The sequence below is a fragment of the Bacillus rossius genome, chromosome 2 (genome assembly GCF_032445375.1).
Source record: "Bacillus rossius redtenbacheri isolate Brsri chromosome 2, Brsri_v3, whole genome shotgun sequence".
Classification (NCBI taxonomy): domain Eukaryota; kingdom Metazoa; phylum Arthropoda; class Insecta; order Phasmatodea; family Bacillidae; genus Bacillus; species Bacillus rossius.
In genome coordinates, this window is record NC_086331.1 from 30,205,828 (window position 1) to 30,227,393 (window position 21,566).

The 21,566-nt window shown below is 34.4% G+C and overlaps 1 protein-coding gene across 2 annotated transcripts in view; it reads left to right on the forward strand.

Moving 5' to 3' along the window:
* The window catches only part of LOC134529215 (protein scarlet-like), a 183,992-nt gene that overhangs the window by 141,916 nt on the left and 20,510 nt on the right, over positions 1 to 21,566 (forward strand). The window contains exons 10-12 of one of the 2 annotated variants that reach the window (XM_063363083.1): positions 3,092 to 3,197; positions 6,399 to 6,626; positions 8,155 to 8,290. In XM_063363083.1, coding sequence (XP_063219153.1) covers positions 3,092 to 3,197; positions 6,399 to 6,626; positions 8,155 to 8,290 — 470 coding nt within the window. Of the gene's footprint in view, positions 1 to 3,091; positions 3,198 to 6,398; positions 6,627 to 8,154; positions 9,778 to 21,566 lie in introns of those variants that run through there. The other variant, XM_063363084.1, reaches the window with a different exon arrangement.

Here is a 21,566-nt window from a genome sequence, read left to right on the forward strand (position 1 = left end):
TTCCTCATTAAGTTGGCTCTTATGGGCGTCCCACACGCCGGTCTTGCCGTAAGTGGTCAACACTTGAACGAACGCAGAGATAAGTACCCCTGATTGGGTACTGAGATTTAATACACGCCACCACATCACATGCCTCTCATACACTGGGGTTACAATTAAATCTGTAGAAAACCTAATGGCACAAATCAGTTTGTAATGTCCAGAGGCACATCGAGGATGGATAAAGTTTCTCCCAGTTATGTTAGAACTCTGGTTAGCGGATTACGATAAAATTAAATAAGCAGTTGAGCCCCTGAGGTAAGCACTGAGGATGTTTTAAAACGATTCAGATTAATTAAATATGCCGGGATGATGAATATCAGTTGATATATAAACGCTGAAGTCCTCAGAGTATCGGGCGGCAATGCGTTGTGACTGGGGTGGGAGCTGGCCTTTTGTGGCACTGAACTGCTTACTCACGCCAAGTTGAACTTACCATTAAGTCGTTCAAATTCGTGAAGTTAGTGTTTTAAAATAAAAACACAGTTACACTCTGAATATTGCTACAAAGATACTTAAGCATACAAATTATGTAATGAATTTATGTGTAAATATTACTGTTCAAATTTGTAAAATACCTCTGTGGCTTTCGACAAGTTCTGGTCAAATTCTCTGATAAATGTAATTTAAATAAAATAAACATATGGAACGTTTGTGGGGTGGTGAAAAAGCACACATCATTTGGGGCAAAAAAAAAGTTTTACAATATTAATTAGTTTATAAGAGAAAGAGGCACTGACTCTCAGCACCTTGTGGCGTGCCATTCAAAAATACAAGTCACGGAAGTTTGTTTGTCGCAGAGGGAAGTTTCACAAGAATAAGAGGGGTGGATGGGTGGTTATATATCGGGCTCTGTGGGGCGAAACCCCGGACGACGTCTTGATGTTGGTACATTTTTCAAACCCACAAATGCGTGCCAGTTTATTTCTATTGTTCTATGCATAGGCGTGCGCACGGTAGGTGCCACAGGTGCCTTTGCACCACCATTAGGGTTAACGTTATTTTATTTTTTACAAGCAGAAATAATACATACTTACAAAAAACCGTATTATTTCCAAAAAAAAATATGTTTTCCAATCGTGTCGAGTTACATATATGTGCTCATAACACTATCAGTATATCAATTATCAATCCAACCAACTATACACACGGAAACGAGCCAGGTGCAATTACTTGTGTTGTACACGCGGGCCGCGGCTATGAAACTTCTGAAATGTAAATACTTCTCCTAGTTCTCCTCGAATTACATAGTATGCGCGCTTGGTGTCCACTGTTCACTCCACTCGGCAGGCGCACGGAATAATAGCCGCCGTCCGCCAGGTAGCACTACTGTGTAGTGTTTACTCTTACTGTTTACTCATCAGTTTACTGTTATAATGAGTACACGAGTACAGCCTGTGTTTGTTACGTGGATCACTTATTAATTAATTATCATTTTATTTTCACTAGTTGACAGTTATTATGGTTCGTTAATTGCTGTATATATCTGTCTGTATGATGTATAAATGGGTGATTAAAATTAAAAAGCCGGATCCCGAAAAGGATTACTCGATGACGTATATGCAGTCGCCGACAAAACATTTTTGTTGTATTCCAAAAGTTAAAACTTTTGCCCACTCTTATTTGTGTATTTTTATTATTTTAATATTTTACATATTTGAGGTATGTTACAAAAACTCCCTTGATTTGTTGATTTTAAAACTTAACATTTGAGAATGTTTTTTCTAGCATTTATTTGGCGTCTTCAGAAAACATGTAAGTACGGTTTTTCAAAGCCACCAGCATGAATTCCTTGCAAACAATTTGTGAAATTTACTTTATGGCTCAACAAAGCTTAAAACTGTAAATAGTTTAGTAGCTTTCCTGGCGATTATATAACGTTCAAAGCCATAATTTGTCATAAAAAATGTTAAAATTTTTACATTTGTGTATTTAATGTTTTTGTTCGGAAACACCTTAAATAGCACCATTTTGCGCTTTCAAATCCAAATTTTTCCGGGGGAATACCCCCGGACCCGTTAGGCTCGGGTCCGTGAATGATAGGGCTGTTGTGATTTCTGGCACCACCACTACTGAAGTCCTGCGCACGCCTATGGTTCTATGTAATTCTGTCCTTAAATTTTTATAATATTGAAAATTATTTTATTGTACAAATGTATCATGTATCTGAAATTATAACATATTTTTGTAAAATAAGTACTAAAAAAATTTAAGTATCATAGTTTTTGATTTGTACAAATCATAAAAGATAGTGGAAAAATTACTTAAGTGATAATCACTTCAAAACTATTTTTATTTCTCAACATATTCTCTACTTATATTCATGCACCAATCCCATTGTTTTAGCCGTCTCCAATACCAGCTTAAAATTTTTTGGGTTGCTGTCTCAGCCCTATTAGGACACGCTGCTATTCTCTCGTACAATCATCGAGCGATATTTACATTTTTAAAGTGAATGACGCATGCATGCGAATGCTACCTTGCCAGTATAAATTAAGATCATAAAGCTGTAGTACTTGTGACAAAGTTCATTAACAGTCTAATAAATTTGACACTGAGAGCATTGTACTTTAAAAGTTGGCTAAAAAATATTGTATTGAGGAGTTAATTTTAAAAATTTTCCAGGTTAAAGCACCCAAATTCCCTTCCTTTTCTTTGGGGGATATTCCATACCAGCAGCTCCTTGGTAAAATGCCTTTCTCCAAAATATTAGCACTCTGCATAAGTAAATGGCCCAGGACACTTCAAAGTCTAGGGATGATACTGGTTAGAATAGTAAAGTGTGGCACAAAATAGTATAAACATTTTTTTTTAAACTTCACTGGAGTAAACTTTTGTTTTTTAAACCAACCAAAGAACAATGTTATCTAATTGTCGTGTCGCATCATTTCTAAATAGGTATGTTTCAATATTCAAGCAATTGTTTTGGCATTGTTTGTGTACAGGCTTAGGTGTGCATGGCTGTGTTTGTGTATGCATATATGTAAATAAGGTATACTTTTTTTTTATAAAGAACTGAAGTTAAAGAAAATGTACTTTGTTTGTTGTTTAGCCAAAAGCCTAAATACTTCACACAACTCTACTGGCTAGCATGGCGCTCATTCATCGATCTCAAGCGGCATTCCTCTCAGAACTTGCTACAGTTATTTTTGTATCTGGTAAGAATGATATTTAGTATTAATTATATATATTTTTTAACAATCATTTCTTAGGATGTGTTTTGCACATTTTAAATTTTTATTTTTTTTAATTTGTATCAACGTGATAATGGTTTTCTTAATATAAATAAAAGGCAGCTAATAACACGAGCAATAGATCAATTAAATTTCATCTTTTAACTGGAGATTGAATATAGGTATACTTATTTTTTAAATTCATCATTAACCATTGCAGTTGAAAGAGCATTTACAATTGAAGATGCTTTCAAATTTTAATTGGCACAAAAGTAACAATCGAAATGAAAACATTTCAATCAATAAGGATAGATACAGTAATGCCTTTTTTTGTATATACAAAAAAAGACTGAATATTTTTAAATGCAATGTCGTTCTTGGTGTATCTGAAGTACTGTCAGCATATGTAAAAAATCTACTGCTTTGTTTATTAGGAACTCTGAAGGACATGTTAGAGGTTGTTGGCAACAAGTTTCTGGATATGAGTTGGCAAGGCAATGGAGTCACGAGTGATTTGTGAATTCTTGTAGTCTATAACAAGTGTAGAAAGTAACAAGAATGAATGGCAATAAAGAACACCATACATCATAGACCTTAAAATTACATTTTACTTTTTACTCACATGCGTAGAAGATCTTGTCGATTGTGACATCCTGTTCTATAGTCTATAGTATAAGGTGATCATAAAATTTTCTTGTAGGATAACTTAAATATAATAACTGATGTATGGGGGTGTGTGCGTTTTTTAAAACTTGAGCACCACTATGTGGATGGACAAGTGGACCCAGCTGAAACTCGGTGCTACAACCCGTGGGGTAGCTAGGCTAGATTCCTTCCCCAGTATCTGGCAATGGAAACTCTCACGCTTTCAGCATCGAATACGCTACTTACAAATGATATGAGTTATTCACTGATGGGCTCTTAAGGTGACTCACACATCAGTTCTACGGTAGACATACACACACACACAGAAAGAGAGACACAGACACGACAGACACAGACAACAGACACTGACACAACAGACAGACACAGACACAACAGAAAGACAGACACAGAGATACACAGAGAGACAATTACAGACACACATACACACAGACAGACACACAGAGACAGACAGTGATACAGACATATACACATATATACAGACAGTGACGCAGACATATACCTACACACATATAGACAAACAGAGACACACATGAGACAGACACAGACAGAGACGGACACACAGACAGACACACAAGCAGACACTCACACAGACACAAACATAGACACACACACAGATACACAAAGATTTGGTAGGAGCTGATTTACTTATATAATAATTTTACATGCTAGTGGTCTAAGAACACTAATAATAAATACAATAATAATAATAAAGCTGCCAAAATTGCCACGGCAGGAAATCAGTTTATGTGCGGGTCAGGGCACCGCATGGCCTGGCCAATCATATGGCATGGTTTATTTAAAATATCTGCGATGAAATTAAAATTTATATTTTAAGAGGTCCACCACTTGGAGCAGGCCTCCGAAGAAACAGAAAAGCGTTTAAAATACACTTACACGAACGGAGGATGCTAGCAGATCAGATATGCAAAAAGGTTGATGTCGATGAGTTGCGGAGGTTGCTTCCTGTTCCGAGCTGCGATGATGGCGGACCACCAGTGGTCAAGGGGTCATGATCACTTGGGAAAAATCTTTTTCTCTTTGTTGACCTTAGATAATATGTAAAATCCTACCATTGGTGAGACACAATTAACCCTTAAAAACATTGTAAACTGTAAAACATTGATGCTAAATCAATAATAATTATTACATTGATACTAAAATAAAACAGTTTATCCTAAAATTTAAACCATTTGGGTGGTTGCGTTCATGAATGCGAGTGCATAGTGCTGCTTTTCATTATTATATTCCTGAAAGAACAAGTACGATGCGCTAATTACTTCACTTATTTAAAATAATATTAAGGGGAGAGTGGCACTGATTTTACATCCGCCACTCTGGCACAACACACGCCTTCACGGGAGTTTTAAAAACACGTGGCGGACACAGAGGGTGTTAGTGGGTGCTATTGGGAGGGTGAGCGGGACAAAGCACATCGAGCTTAACAGAGGGCGTAGCCCTGGTTGATGTCATTACTAAGGACATATCACAAATTAATTTGCTCACTCGGTTGTTGACTCAGCAAGTCATAAAAACTTTCCATTAATTAGGTATTGTTAGTGGTTATTTATGCAATAAAATTTCTCTAAGCTCTTAGTCTAGGACACAGTAAATAAATTTGGGAAAAAGCAATTGTACCCTTGTTTGAGCAGTCAGAAGTGTTAATAAAGCTCTAAATGAGTTGGTTCCATGTGCAAGACTTGATTTAAGTACATTACAGATACTCCTAAAGAAATTCAGAAATTTAAATTATTATTATGAATTATTGGACATTCGGAGAGACCTTGCAATAAAACACATGTGGAGTGTAGTATTAACCAATGAAAATCTTATACAAATATTTTATTTTAAGAAGCATGAGGGTGTATTCGTATTTAAGGGTAGATTTATTTCCTTTATTATGTCCAAAACTAAAACATTATTGTTGCAGAAACAATCAAACTTTGGTATATCAAGGTAAAGAGCAGTCAATAAAATTGGTAATGCTAAATAATGGTTCATGTCATTAATTTAAAAATTTTATAATAAAAAAACTAAATAATAGTAAAAACCAGCTTCAATTGTTGATCATTTATTTTCAATAGTCATTGCCTTATAGCAAATGCTTTTACTAGATAATTTTCCTCCAAATCATGAAGTGAGTACCAAACTAAAAACAAAACAAAAATGTAAAAAATGGATGTTTTAATATGCACTAGCAATGGTTATTGGAACCAAAAAAAATATCGTAGCTACTATACGTTTTGAATGCTAATTGTATATAAGTCTTTTAACAATCAAGCAGGAAGACTTGTTTTGTAGGTGTAATTTACTTCATTTATCGTCGTTTGTCTTCCAGACCTGTTCCAGCTAATTTAATATCTCTTAAGAAATGCTCATATTTTTGGTCTTAGAAAAGTTATTTTTTCTTTTTCAAAAATTAATTTTTTTTTTCCTTTGAAGAGCTGGATGTTCTCGTAGAATCTTCTGATTTCACAAGCACTGCAGTGACTGAACCACCTGCTGAACTGATGTGTGTTTCAGTGCGTGGGCCTCCTGATATCTACTCCGTACACAAACCTGGTGATGGACGAGCAGACAGGGATCCAGAACATGCAAGGGCTGTTGTATCTAACTGTCACCGAGACCATCTTTACCTACTCGTACAGCGTCTTCCACACGTTCCCTCAGGAGATACCTGTTCTGCTCAGGGAGATTGGAAATGGATTATACAACCCAGGACCTTACTACATCTCGAAAATGCTTATTTCGGTAAGAACTGACATTAATATGGTGGTGAACCCAAGGGCTGAGCATCAGTGCAAATGTTTCTTTCTCCAATTTAGAACATACTCTGTTCATCATAAAAATAGTAAGCTAAATATGTAGTTACTCTAATTGGTCAAGATATAGTTCTTATCTGGCTTACAAAAGGCTGTTTGTGATTTTAATTTTGCTTCATTTTTTTGTGGTTCTTTTTCTCTAGAAATCATGTTAAGGCCACGAGTTTTATATATTTTCAACATATTTTTAAATAAATAATTTTTATTTTTTTTATTTTTAGTAGGTATATAATTCATAAATCAATTATAATTAGGTTATTACAAAATAACAAAAACCTGTATTTTGCAGGGTTTTAGAAAACCTATTATTATTGATTTAATTAATGCTGTACTAAAAATAAGTCAAAACAAGACAACGGCTACATATGATTGGTTAATCCAAAACTCTGTACCACATGAATTCATGCTTTCATAACATGGTAGGACTGGCATACAATTGGCCATTAAGCTCATAAATACCATTAAATAAGGACTTTAGTAAAAAAACACTTTTTATAAACAATTAAGTATTGTTATATTATGAATGAAATTAAATAAATATGAAAAAAACATAAAGTAATAGAAGCAAAACAATTTAGGTACCCACTCTTTTAACCTTACAATACTAGTAATGAGTTGAATGTAGTTTTTGGATGAGCCATAAACAGCATTCATATTATGTAGGTACATTAGTTTAATTGTGTCTGAGGTATTTGGTGTTTAGTCCACACTTCCAGTTTGCATCACGAAGCTAGGAGATTAAGTCTATCTTAGATTGGCTCAGTTATTTTTATAATCATCAAATGGTAAAGTTATGACTTTACAGTTTACTGTTATGCAGAAAGAGAACCTGCGATATATCCTTACCACTTGGTGACCATCTTAATGTTCATAAATTAATTTGAGTCATGTCAAGGATAGACCATGGCTCACCACATAGAAGTCAGCCTTTGTAATCATGGCCAGCAAGGACATATAGAAATTCCTCATTTAATTTTTAAGATGTTGCGCCATCAGTTTATAGCAAACTATTAATTTTGCCACAACGGCTACATTAGGCCTTAAGTTTGCCATGGTTCCTATCTTTCATAATGCCATTTTGGGTTTGTTATAACTACAGTGTCAGTGCATTGATGGTTCTTAATACACATGTTGCACTAGACCACCATTACACAAACAAGAGATTACATCACAATAAGTTGAACTATACTCATTGGTTACACTGCAGCCAACATCAACATGATCAACCTTAGAAGATTTAGTTGTAAAATACATTATAATTCATGCACATTTCCATAAAATGCATAACTAAACAATGCCACATTTAACAAGTAGGTAAACCTTTAAAAGTTACTGAATTAACTTTTTTAGAAATTATTAAAATCAAATGCAATGTAACACAGCTGTAATGTAAGTGTTATTATTGTTTGTTAACAAGTAAATTAACATAATATTGTATACTTTTTCTTTGTTTTTAGATTCCAAGAGCTATTTTTGGGCCTTTGGTGTACACTGGACTCATATTTTATATAGTTGGGCTACAAGGAGGTGCTATTGGTTTCTTCCTGTTTTGTATTCCGGTTATTTTTTGTGCTGTGTCAGCTACGGCATATGGTTAGTATCAAACTTACTCAGAATTAAAAAAATTACTTTATTTTAGTGTCAGTTGAAACTGAATGCCAAACTTAAGTGCAGTAGAAAGCATTTTTTTCTATTCAGCTAATTTAGGAATAATGTTCTTTACTCTAGCATGTTAAAATTTATCACCCCATACTTTCATAGAACCTAGCATTATCTTCAAGGAACCATTTTTTTTAAAAGAATCTTAGTGTGCCACCATATGAGAGAGCTCACAAAACTAGCGTAAGACACTCCAATAATGTGTGACGTTATCTATGTGGATACCAGACTTGATTTCCCTGTATCTTCTCTGGCCACTTTTAGCATCGGACATGTTACGGATCTGATTTATCGTGGGCTCTATGTCTAGTCAATCGCTTCCCGCGGACACCCACTCCCTTGTGGTCTGTCATAAACACCTTACTTCTGTTACAAAGTCTTTATTCCTTTCAGCAGAGCTCACACGCTAATACATTTCACTTATTTAAGCAATAACATTAAAAAGCCTTATGCATACAATCGGTTTATGTTGAGGTGACCGGGCCATGCCATGTAGTCACTAGTAACCAAGAAGCAGTGGAGGGAACAACGGCATGCCTGCTCTGTCTGGCGGGCGGGAGATGAGGGCTCACAGGCATACGCTAGGGGTGGGGGGTCAGTGATGACTACACATGCAAACTATTCAGAGGGCAAATAACATAATAAAACTAGTGTTATAAAATAAAGCTTACTTAAAACACTTTTAAAGTTTAAAATCCATACAAAAATAAATTAACAAAAATCCTCTTTGACATATACAAACATCTCTTAGTAGCAGTTAATTCAGCACAACCTATGTATACACACTTACACAAACACACACACACAGACACACATACACATTTGATTAACCTGTCAAGTTTTTGCTAGGACTTCACTCACCTGCCTCTGCAAGCGGCTGTACGAATACGATGAATGCCCCACAGGCAGGAAGCCAGACAACACTCATGCCTACCGCCTACTCGCAGTGTGCATTTGGGAATTGAACGCCAAGGCTCTACAAATTCTAGGGTCTCCACTGGCAAAATACCTATTGAAACCATGAACATACTAAGTGTATGTAAGAGGTCCAAATAAGTAATTCAAAACTTAGACCAACACTGTTAATATTATTTTGTTTATTTAGTTATCTAAAGGAAAACGATTCAACTAAAATAATATGTGAAGCATTTTTGAAATTATTAACTCTATGTGTTAGAGATAGAGCAACAAACACTTAAACAGCATGGAAAAATTTAACAATGAAAATAATTGGGTGTTTTTTTCCATACTAGTAGTTGCACTTGCCACAGTAATTAAACACAGAAAAACCCGCAAAGAAGTAAGAAAAAAAAGTTTTCTTTATTTTTATCTTCTACAATTTATTTGCATCTAACAATACATTATAATGATGATTAGAAATGTTTAAATAAATTTCATAAATTAATAACTTACAACTTAAACAAGTGTTACTGTTTATTTGACTTAGCAATAGAAGTGGTGGCAAGGCGTGAGGTTTATATGAGGGGAAGCAACAACAACATTGTTCACCCCAATAATGATGTGTTGGGGGGTGGCCTCCCTTAACCCAGAAAAATTTGGATTTCATGGTACAAAATGGTGTTATTTGTATAGTTTTTGTAACTGAACATTGACTATATCATTGGTAGAAATATTTATTTTTTTAAATAATAAAGCATGTCTGTAAAAAACTTTGGAGTTCATTATCATATTCAGCCAATTCATTAAGAAATTCTATATAATTACCCGTAACAAGTGACAAAGAAGACTCATCATGATCACGAAAAGTTTGTTCTTGTTTAGCCAAAAAAAAAAAAAACAAGTTGCTCTTATAAGATGGCACATGATCCATATGTTTTTTCTTACTTCATTATGGATCTCAATGCTTAGCTGATACTGGCTACTAACTGCAAATTCTATATGTGTTTTACCAAACTGTTTGAGCTCATTAAAACATATAATGTGACTGTGGGACAATTTGTGCCGTTTTCCTGCTTTCTGAAGATTATTTAAATCGCAAAAACCTTTCTTACTTTCAAAAAAAGTAAGCAAGGCCGGCTCTATGTCAGTTCCCCGACCTCGTCATAACCCCGACCGTTTCCCCTGCACTGCTTCGACCTCCCTCCACGATACCTCCTGGCAGCCCTTGGTCCGCCCCGCAGAAACATCACTGTTCCCATTGGCAGTGGCCAAATACTCTCCCATTGGCTGAGGGGTGGTGGTGGACCCGAAGGGGGGGGGGGGGTCCCAAGGGGTGGGTGGGACCCGCACGGTGGTTGGGACTCGAATGCGGAGTGCTCGGGCGAACTGGGTATTAGGCGCTTATAACTGTGTGGGAGGTGAAGGAAACTTCCTGCGGCATTACAAATGCATTCATATGGTCTTTGATCATTGGTCTTTTATTTGAAATATTTACTGCATTCCACTTAAATTATAATGCAGTATGAAACATAATATCTGCGTAATTCGCATTTTTTTGTATCAAATACTAGTGTTCTCTCACCATTCAATTATATATGTGCTTACGTGCTTGATTTTTCATGAAAATTATTATTTTTTAAGTGCCGCAACTATTGGTGAAAACTAACGGGTAAATAAGTTACGAGATAATACAGTAACATACATACTTAAAAGTGTTCAGGTTATTTATTCCCCGCAATTTTTTTTGCGTGAAATTGTTTTGGTTATATTTTGTAACAATTAAATACAAATCATTCTTTTACTTGTCAACAAGCTCTATTTTTATCATATCAATATCTTCTAAATCCAAATAAACATCTCTAATATGATCAAAAATTCTAATGAAGGCAACTATTTTGTTTACTGCATGAATTAGTTTCATAAAAATTGTAAATCTACTCTGTGGTTGATCATTCTATTTAGGAAAAGAGCTTAACACGTTTTGGAAATGTATTAGCTAAAATAATTAAACTTTGTATTAGTGTTTATGAAATATTTTTTTTCAAATTTATCAGTTTTCAAATTTATTTCGTGTATGATCACGACGATAAAAATTATTTAAAGTAAAGCGCTAAGATTTAAATACATGATTCCTTTTTAAAGTTTTCTCTGTTTGCTCTACTATTAAGAAATTTTTAACAAATTCCCCTAAAGATTTGAAACCACAAATTTAGAAGTATTACACAACACTCAGAACTGGACAATTAATAAGCTGCTGTATTGACAATGAAAATTATGTTTGTGACATCGATTCTTTCCAACTGAACAAAACTGAACCATTAAAATATCAAGTCATAGTTACAAAAAGAAAAAAAACTGTTTGCATTATTTTAACATTTAATGAAATATATGTTTATTTTAAGTAATGATTAGCGTCTTTTTGTGGTAGGCCTACGTGTTTTTTTTTGTTGCCTTGTTAGGTAGATCTCAAAGAAATACTACCTATTGTAGCCGTTAGCATGGTGCGACTTCCGGAAAATTTTTGTAATGCTTTTCGTTTTAGGGTCCATAGACCCCAAAACAATAGTCATCTCAAAAGTTTATATAGCCTTTATATTTATATATATATATCTACTATATATATATACAATTCAAACTTTTATAGTCACGATAGACTAACTGTCGTAATTTTGCACAAATAACTTTCAAACTGATAAATGAAATCTCGGTCGAGTTCGTTAATGGGCGATATCCGACCAAATGGGCAGAGATGGCTAAGGTTTTAAGAAATACAGAAAAATCGAAATAACTCCCAAAATATGATTAGTATCACATCCGTTTGAACGTTTAATAAATGTTATGAGTAATACCAAAAAATTTTATCTTAGATAACATTTTGTACAACCAATCATAACTGCAAGAAGTGAAAAAATCTGGGTTGTCAAAATAAATCATAACTCCCACAGTAGGAATAATATCAATTCCATTCAAATTGTGTATAAATCCTTTAATTTTTATCTAAAACTTTTGTCAAAAACAATTATTGATGAGACGAACCATTGGTAAAAGGTGTGGAAAAAACAGGGTTTGAATATTTAAAGATAATAATAATTTCCGTACTATGTACGTTATTGATTCCTAATCTTTTTTATTGAAAGAGTATTAATTTTATTTACAATTTTTGTCTGAAATAATTTTTTATACGACGAACCATTATTGCAAGGGGTGGAAAAAATTGGGGGGTTGAAAAACCAAAAATTCCATATCTTCCTCAGTAGGCACACTATCAATTCCGTTAGAATTGTGTATAAATCCTTATATTTTATCTAAAACCTTTGGTCGAAAATAATTTTTTTATAAGATGAACTCGGTGCAATGGGATAAAAAATGTTGTGCGATTAAAAACAAATTAATAATTTCTGTACTATAATCACTATTCAAACTGTTCTTATTCATTTAAATATAGTAAATATTAGATACAAGATACCTCTAAAAAAATTTTAATTAATAAACCATTGTTAAAATTTAAAATGTCTCTAAGCGGATATTGATGATTTTTCTGGTAATGTTGTTTAAATGAATATAAGTCACTTTTCTTCCAGCATAAAGAAATATAAACGTCGAAATCTACCTGCTCTTGTAGGCTGCGCCGAAAGGGATTTTTTTCATGTGTTATGTGTCAACCTTGTTCAAACAACTAGGCTTATATATATATATATATATATATACATATATATATATATATATATATATATATATATATATATATATATATATATATATATATATATATATATATATATATATAGGTATATAAATCACAGCCAATGAAGCAAATTGTCACAGTTTAAAAAATCTGGATAGTTTTATAAGTCACTATAGGCAAAACAAATGGTTGTTTTCACTTGCAGGTCATGACATATCTTTTAACCCACCTGATTGTTATTGATGAGTTTTTCCGTCTCGTATGACCTCATTTTGACGAAACGTTACCCACCCAGATTAAACATTTAGTTGGCCTATATAAAAATAGAAGTTCAACGAAATTTGTTTTTTAGTAATTGGAATATTGATTTTATTAAAACTGTAATCGGTAAGTCACAATATTCGCATTTTAAATCATATATAAAGAGGATATGGACATTAAAAGGGATTAAAAATAGAAACGGTAAAAAACCCAATGAAATGTGATGGGTGTGAAAGAGGTCTGAAAGGATAATCCAATTAATTGAATACAGTTTTATGTAGATATTGAATAAAGACTAGCTATTGTAGCCGTTATCACTGTACTTCTTTCGAAAAATGTTTATGTAGTTTTTCTTTTATTTGTCCGTCGACTGTTGTTGCCACCATATAAATTAATTGTTTACCCAAGTCATTGCTTATAATTTACTCAAATACAATAAAATATTTAAAACCCCATATACTTTCACAACGAGCCTTCGGCAAAATTTTCATGGAAAGTATTAATGAATATAAAATTTTTTTTCGAAACGACGGCACTTTTATTAGCGAAATGTACTGCAAACTTAGTTTATTTTTTTGGTTCTTCAAACGTCATACTTCTACGCCAAAAAGAAAATAAAATCACTACCTACAGTATTATTACTAAATAATGTGGAGAGAATCTTCTGGATCTCAGAGAAAAAAATTAAGAATGAAAACCAGCAATTTGAGTTACAAATTTTATTATTTAATTTTTTTCTTATTTCGTCTTTTAAGCGTGGGGAAAAGGGTTCGGTTATGTTTAATCATAAAACGTTATCTATATATATAAAAATGAAACCCGTTTTCCTTGGTCACGGCATCACGCGTGAACGGCTGGACCGATTTCACTAATTTTTTTTTTGTTGTGTTTGCTATGGTCAGGAGAAGGTTCTTATGAAAGAAAAAATTAAGAAAATTGTGCGGAAAATTAGAAAATTTAAGAATAATGAATTCCTATTTCCCTTGGCCACGCCATCACGCGTAAATGACTGAACCGATTTCACTAATTCTTTTTTTTGTTGTGTTTGTTATTGTCACGAGAAGGTTCTTATGAAAGAAAAAATTTAACGGAAAATTAGAAAATTTAAGAATACTAAACCACCATACATAAAATTATTTCCAAACTAACCCTACACTTTGTACAATATAAATATTTTTAAAGTAACCTTATGACGTTTGACATAGAATTGACAGAATGTTTGCTGCAAATATCTTCAAAGAGGATGTAAAGAAACTGTATCGTTTAGGAAATATTTATCAGCATTAGTGTTTTACTACATATTGTACCGGTACATTCGGTACAGAGCTGCTGGCGCAGGCTATTCTGGCTGTGTACATTCTGCCTAGGCCATTGTCATGCCATAATTCGTTATTACTGTGTTGCAGTTTAAAAATAGAAAAACAAATCAATACATTATGTAAACATTTTCTATGTTTGTTTTTGTGTGATATACTTACTTATAAAGAAGAATACAACCGTTTTCTTTAATTTACAGTTGAATTTTCATTTTTGAACTTTTTTAATGTAAATTTATGTCGTTTGACATATAATTGTTTTAAAGACTAAGAAGATTTTTGTTTGCTAATAAGTGTTTGTTAATCATGGTAAGTTCACAGCTTCATATTGATTTTTAGAACTTTTTGGTGACTACACAATACTATAATTTGGTATACATGGTTATACAGAAAATGTATGAGAGCTTTTTATTTTCAGTTGGATTTTCGTTTTTAACAATCCCACCAACCAGACGTACAAGCTTAGGCCGCAGAACTCGAAATACGGCAAGTCAAAGAAATATACGAGCAAATCAAAGTGATGAGCAACGCGAAGCGCGAAATGAACTTGAACGGAATCGATATCAAGATAGGAATGTTGTGTTTAATCCCCACAGAGCTGCATTCAGTTATAATGTGGCAATTGATTACAGTTCAGAGCAAATTGTTGCTATTGGACTAATGAATATTGTGTGCCCACATTGCAAGGCATTGAAATTTAAAAATGAAGCCCCTGGATTGTGTTGCGCCAGCGGCCAAGTCAAATTCACGCCATTTGTACCGCCTCCAGAGCCACTACATTCATTGGTTTCTGGAATTTGCCAAGATTCTTATCATTTTTTGTCTCATATCCAGCAGTACAATAATTGCTTTCAAATGACATCATTTGGAGCAACAAAAGTTATTCGAGACAATTTTATGCCTACTTTCAAAGTAAGTAAGTATAATGGTAAACAATTTTTTTAGTTTTACAACCATGTAGCTGGTGCAAAATATGTTGAGCCAGTGATGTGTTTATTTTGTAAGCAATAAGTCAAATACTTAATAATAGTCTATAATCAAATGACTTAATCAGCAACATTTTATAACATGTTGTATTTCATAGTGGCATGAGCAAGGTGTTCCAATACTTGGTAAAGACTATTACCTAAAGCTGCCATTGAAGGCTGCTCAATGTCGAGGTTTAAAGTAGTTTTAATTTGAAAAAATGATGTAAAGTATTGTGGCAATATTTTTCCAGCCACATGGTGTTACAATTTGCTATACAATAACCTATATACATATTTATATTTTTGCAGATTCAGGGTCAAATATATCATCGAACAGGTTCCTTATTGCCAATGCCTGATGAAGACTATAAATTTTTGCAAATATATTTTATGGGCAATTCAGCTAGAGAAGTCGATCAGCGTTGCGCACACAACAACTCAGTGAAAAGATCCATTGTGGAACAACTTCAAACATTTTTCCATCAACACAATGAATTAGTTGCATTATTCACAACTGCATTAGACCGCATGCCATCAGATAATCACAAAATTGTCATCAGAGCCGATAAGGTGCCTGCAGGACAACATGCTGGACGTTTTAATGCGCCAACAATTGATGAAGTGGCTATTGTTGTCGTGGGTGAAAATTTAGAAAACCGAGACATTGTTTTACATCGGCGGAACAATCAGCTTCAGCGTGTGTCTGAAACACATCGATCATATGATGCCTTACAATATCCTATCTTATTTTGGCAAGGTGAAGACGGCTATCATATTTCAATGAAGATGATAAATCCAGTTACAGGTAAATTGTTAACAATATGTTTACTACATTAAAATATATGTTTACTAACTTAAAATTTATATAATTAACACAAAAAATTGTTTACAGGTGCTGACACGAACAAAAAAGTTAGTTCAATGAATTATTATTCATACAGAATGATGGTTCGGGAAAATGAGGACAATCACATCTTAAAATGTCGGCGTCTATTTCACCAATACGCTGTGGATATGTATGTGAAAGTTGAAACTGAACGATTGACATTTATCAGGTTGAACCAGGCAAAACTCCGTTCCGAGGAATACATTCATCTTCGGGATGCCATTAATGCTGATGGAAATGCACAGAATGTTGGCAGAACAACTATTCTCCCAGCAACATACGTCGGAAGTCCGCGTCATATGCATGAATATGCTCAAGATGCTATGTGCTATGTACGACATTATGGCACACCAGATTTGTTTATCACATTCACATGCAATCCAAAGTGGACAGAAATTCAACAAGAATTATTTACTAGCCAATCACCCATTGATCGCCACGATATCACTGCAAGGGTGTTCAAAATGAAATTAAAATCACTCATGGATTTTATTGTTAAGCATCGCGTGTTCGGCGAGACGCGCTGTTGGATGTACTCAGTTGAGTGGCAAAAACGCGGATTACCACATGCACATATCCTCATTTGGTTGGTTGAGAGGATAAGACCGAATGAAATTGATCATGTTATATCAGCAGAAATTCCCGATTATAATGAAGACCCACTGTTACATGAGGTTATTACAAAAAATATGATACATGGTCCATGTGGAATATTAAATCCCAACTCTCCATGTATGGTTGAAGGAAAATGTTCAAAACGCTACCCAAGACAATTAGTAGCAGAAACTATTACTGGAAATGATGGATATCCACTTTATCGCCGCCGATCCATTGATGACAATGGAAAGTCAACAATAGTCAAATTAAATCGACAGGACATTGAAGTTGATAATCGTTGGGTTGTTCCGTTTTCGCCATTACTCTGCAAGGCATATAAAGCACACATAAACGTCGAATTTTGCCATTCCGTAAAATCTATTAAATACATTTGCAAGTATGTGAACAAAGGTAGTGATATGGCTGTCTTCGGAGTTGCTGCCGAAAATTCAAATGATGAAGTCACTCAATATCAAATGGGTCGCTATGTTAGTAGTAACGAAGGCATGTGGCGTATATTTTCGTTTCCTATACATGAACGACACCCTACTGTTGTTCACTTGGCCGTACATTTGGAAAATGGTCAACGGGTGTATTTTACAGATGCAAACGTATTACAACGAGTTGACAGGCCACCATCGACAACATTAACCAGCTTCATTGAAATGTGCCAGAATGATGATTTTGCCTGAACGCTACTTTACTCCGAAATGCCAAGATATTATACCTGGAATCAATCATCAAAAAAATTTCAACGACGTAAACGAGGACAGCCAGTTCCAGGTTATCCACAAGTATTTTCCACCGATGCACTAGGCCGTCTTTATGCTGTCCATCCCAGTCAAGACGAGTGTTTTTATTTGCGTTTACTGTTAGTAAATGTTCGTGGTCCAACATCATTCCAACATCTGCGAACTGTTAATGGTCTATTGTGTGGCACATACAGAGAAGCCTGTCAACATTTGGGATTGTTAGAAAATGACACTCATTGGGACCACACTCTCGAAGATGCTGTGATTTTGTCAAATGCTAAACAAATACGAACATTATTTTCTATAATTTTGTCTACATGCTTCCCATCAACACCGACTGATTTATGGCATAAATACAAAGATCATATGGCGGAAGATATATTGCATCAGATGCGTCTTAGAACATCGAATGCAGATTTACAAATGAACGAAGAAATTCACAATGAAGCATTAATTTTAATTGAGGACATGTGCTTGATGCTTACCAACAAAGTATTAACACAAATAGGAATGATAGCACCCAATCGCCCAATGCACGACACATTTGATCAAAAATTGAGACGCGAAGCTCAATACGATTCTGAAACATTACGAGAAATGGTTGATATAACAGTTCCCCTTTTAACAACAAAAATATGCCTACGATACGCTCATGAAAGTAGTGAACGATGGAACTGGTGGATTTTATTTTTTAGATGCTCCTGGTGGAACTGGAAAAACGTTTTTGTTATCATTGATTTTGGCCACGATTCGATCGCAAAATGGAATTGCACTAGCCCTAGCTTCATCAGGTATTGCAGCTACGTTGTTGGAAGGCGGTCGAACAGTTCATTCAGCTCTCAAGTTGCCGTTAAACCTTCAAATAAATGAAACTCCAACTTGCAACCTTTCGAGGAATTCTGCCATGGCCAAAGTGCTGCAGCAAACCAGATTGATCATTTGGGATGAATGCACGATGGCACACAAAAAATCTTTGGAGGCATTAGATCGCTCAATGCAAGATTTACGAAATAACAAAAACCGGTTTGGTGGTGCAATGATACTATTGGCAGGTGATTTTCGACAAATATTGCCAGTTGTTCCACGCTCAACGCCAGCTGATGAACTAAATGCATGTTTGAAGTCGTCCATTTTATGGAAATACATTAAAACACTTAAATTGAGTATAAACATGAGAGTCGAATTGCAAGGAGACCAGCCTGGAGAACTTTTTTCCAAACAACTGCTCGATATTGGTAATGGTAATATTGCTGTTGATACATCATCTGGATACATTACATTCCCTACCAATTTTTGTAACTTTTGTGAATCAAAGACCGAACTCATGGAGATGGTTTTCCCAAACATTGCTCAAAATTACGTAAATCACGTTTGGTTAAGCGAACGTGTTATATTGGCTGCAAAAAATGTTGATGTGAACGAAATGAATTTTCTGATTCAAGAGAAAATAGCTGGCGAATTGAAGAATTACAAATCAGTTGATTCCGTTACTAATGAAGATGAAGTTGTGAATTATCCAACAGAATTTTTAAATTCGCTTGAATTACCTGGCTTACCACCTCATAATCTGCAATTAAAAATCGGATCAGTAATTATTATGTTACGGAACATAAACCAGCCACGTCTGTGTAATGGCACCCAGCTTGCGGTGAAGAAATTATTGAACAATGTCATCGAAGCCACAATTTTGAAAGGGAAGTACAAAGGCGAAGATGTTTTAATCCCACGCATCCCTATGATACCGAACGACATGCCATTCAGCTTTAAGCGTTTACAGTTTCCAGTGCGGCTAGCATTTGCAATGTCAATAAATAAATCGCAAGGGCAGTCGCTAAGTGTATGTGGCATCAACCTAGAAAATCCATGTTTTTCACATGGCCAATTATATGTCGCCTGTTCCCGTGTCGGAAAACCATCAACATTATTTATTTACGCGCCAGAACATAAAACTAAAAATATAGTTTATCAAAAAGCATTAGAGTAGAGAGAAGCAGTGAGGGGTACAGAGACTATTAGTTGATTTATAGAGCGCGCGTGGTATTGAGCTCATTGTTTACTTAAAAATGCCAAGTTGTTCAATAGCAATTTGTAAAAACATTAGTGGAATTATTGAATCCTATGGAATAAACACTATTTTGACAATATATATTTTGTTTTTTATTTAATTAAATTAGTAAGGTCCTTTTCAGTTATAGTGATACCAGGGAATTATGGATTCATTTTTATATGGAGGATATTATAGATTTCAGTTCAAATTAAATAGGTACTCATACCTAAGATAGGTCAGCTATACAAAATAAAGTAGTGCATCATTGCTACGCTAAGGCGGTACGAAGTTCGCCGGGTCAGCTAGTATCTCTATAAAAATAATGCTGGATGTAAGCTTTTTAATAGTATGATTTTATTAATACTCAGAAAATGTGCTATCGAAGACGCGGGTTATTAGCTAGTCCCTGAATAATACCAAAAATAATAATGAGTCTCGCAATGTCGCGCTGGCCGTGAGAGCTTAGAACCGTTGCAGTGTAAACCCTCTGCGAAACTCGGTCCACTCTAGTGAACCAACCTGTTTAGATAGACTCTCAATCAATACACTGTCTTAGAGCTTAAAGAATACGCAAAAATATTTATACCGAAATTTTTCACATTGGGCTCTTCAGTTCGATGCAAATCTTATTTTTAGCTGTTCGGGTGGTAGAGATTAAATATAAAACTTACTTTATAAATAATTTGAATTAAATCCTATCCTTAATCTTAACACACGAAATATTTTTAACATAAATATGTTAAATAGCGTTTTTACATTATTCCGATTGGTTATTGGAAAAATTCTTTTAAAACTGCATAATTGGGAAGCATTTTAAGGGACTGCTTTAAGTCGCTGTTATATAGAACTTAATTGCATGTTTTCGGTGATACGCACAAGGTCTATAACAGTAACTAACGGTATGTTATTAAGCATAGTCAACTGTACCAATGTATAAAATTTCGTATTTGCACAAATTTTTCACAGATATGTCCTTTTTATTTCTTTGTTTCCTGGGCTAATAGCTGTTTTGAGCGGCAGGAAATAGGCGCAGCGCTGGATGGTTTATTTCTTGGATTCCCTGTAAATCTAAACATGACATTAGTGACCATGACCTGTCCGTGTATTTTTGTTCAGATATTCGTTCCCTTGCCGAGAGTTAGGCTAATCCCATCCTTGCCTTCATTGTTCGGCTACTTGGGGCTGCCACTGTCGATTTCTACCTCACCTCGCAGAGCAATTTTTTTTCTCTCTTCAATGACTCATTTGCATTAATTGATGTTGGATGTTCTGATGTGTAACATGTTAGCTCTCAGTATAAGTTACGGCTGTGTTGGCCTGTGGAATGTTTAGAGGCAGGTCATTAATATAGACCAAAATGTTAATAACTTTACTAGTGAAATTATGTATAGCATTTAATGTTGATTTATGTTATTGAAAACCATATTGATTATTGTTCAAAATATTGCAGTCTCTGAAGAAAAGTGATAGTCTATTGTAAAGTACTTTTTAAAAGATTTTGGCAAAAATTGGTAGTAAACTAATAGGCCTATAGTTTGCTGCATCTGTTGTAATTCCTTTTTTATAGACAGGGAGTATTATTTGTTTTTTTCTAACAGTATGGTACAATACCTTCCAGAAAAACTTCATTCATTAGTTTTGATAGTTGCTTAGAAATGTGATGTCCAGAAACTTTTATCATTTTGTTTGATATGCCATAGATATCTGAAGAATTTGAGTTTTTTAATTGTTTTATAAATTTTATTATTTCTTTTGCTGATGTTGGGTATAAGTAAATGGTCTTATTGTTAAAGGGACA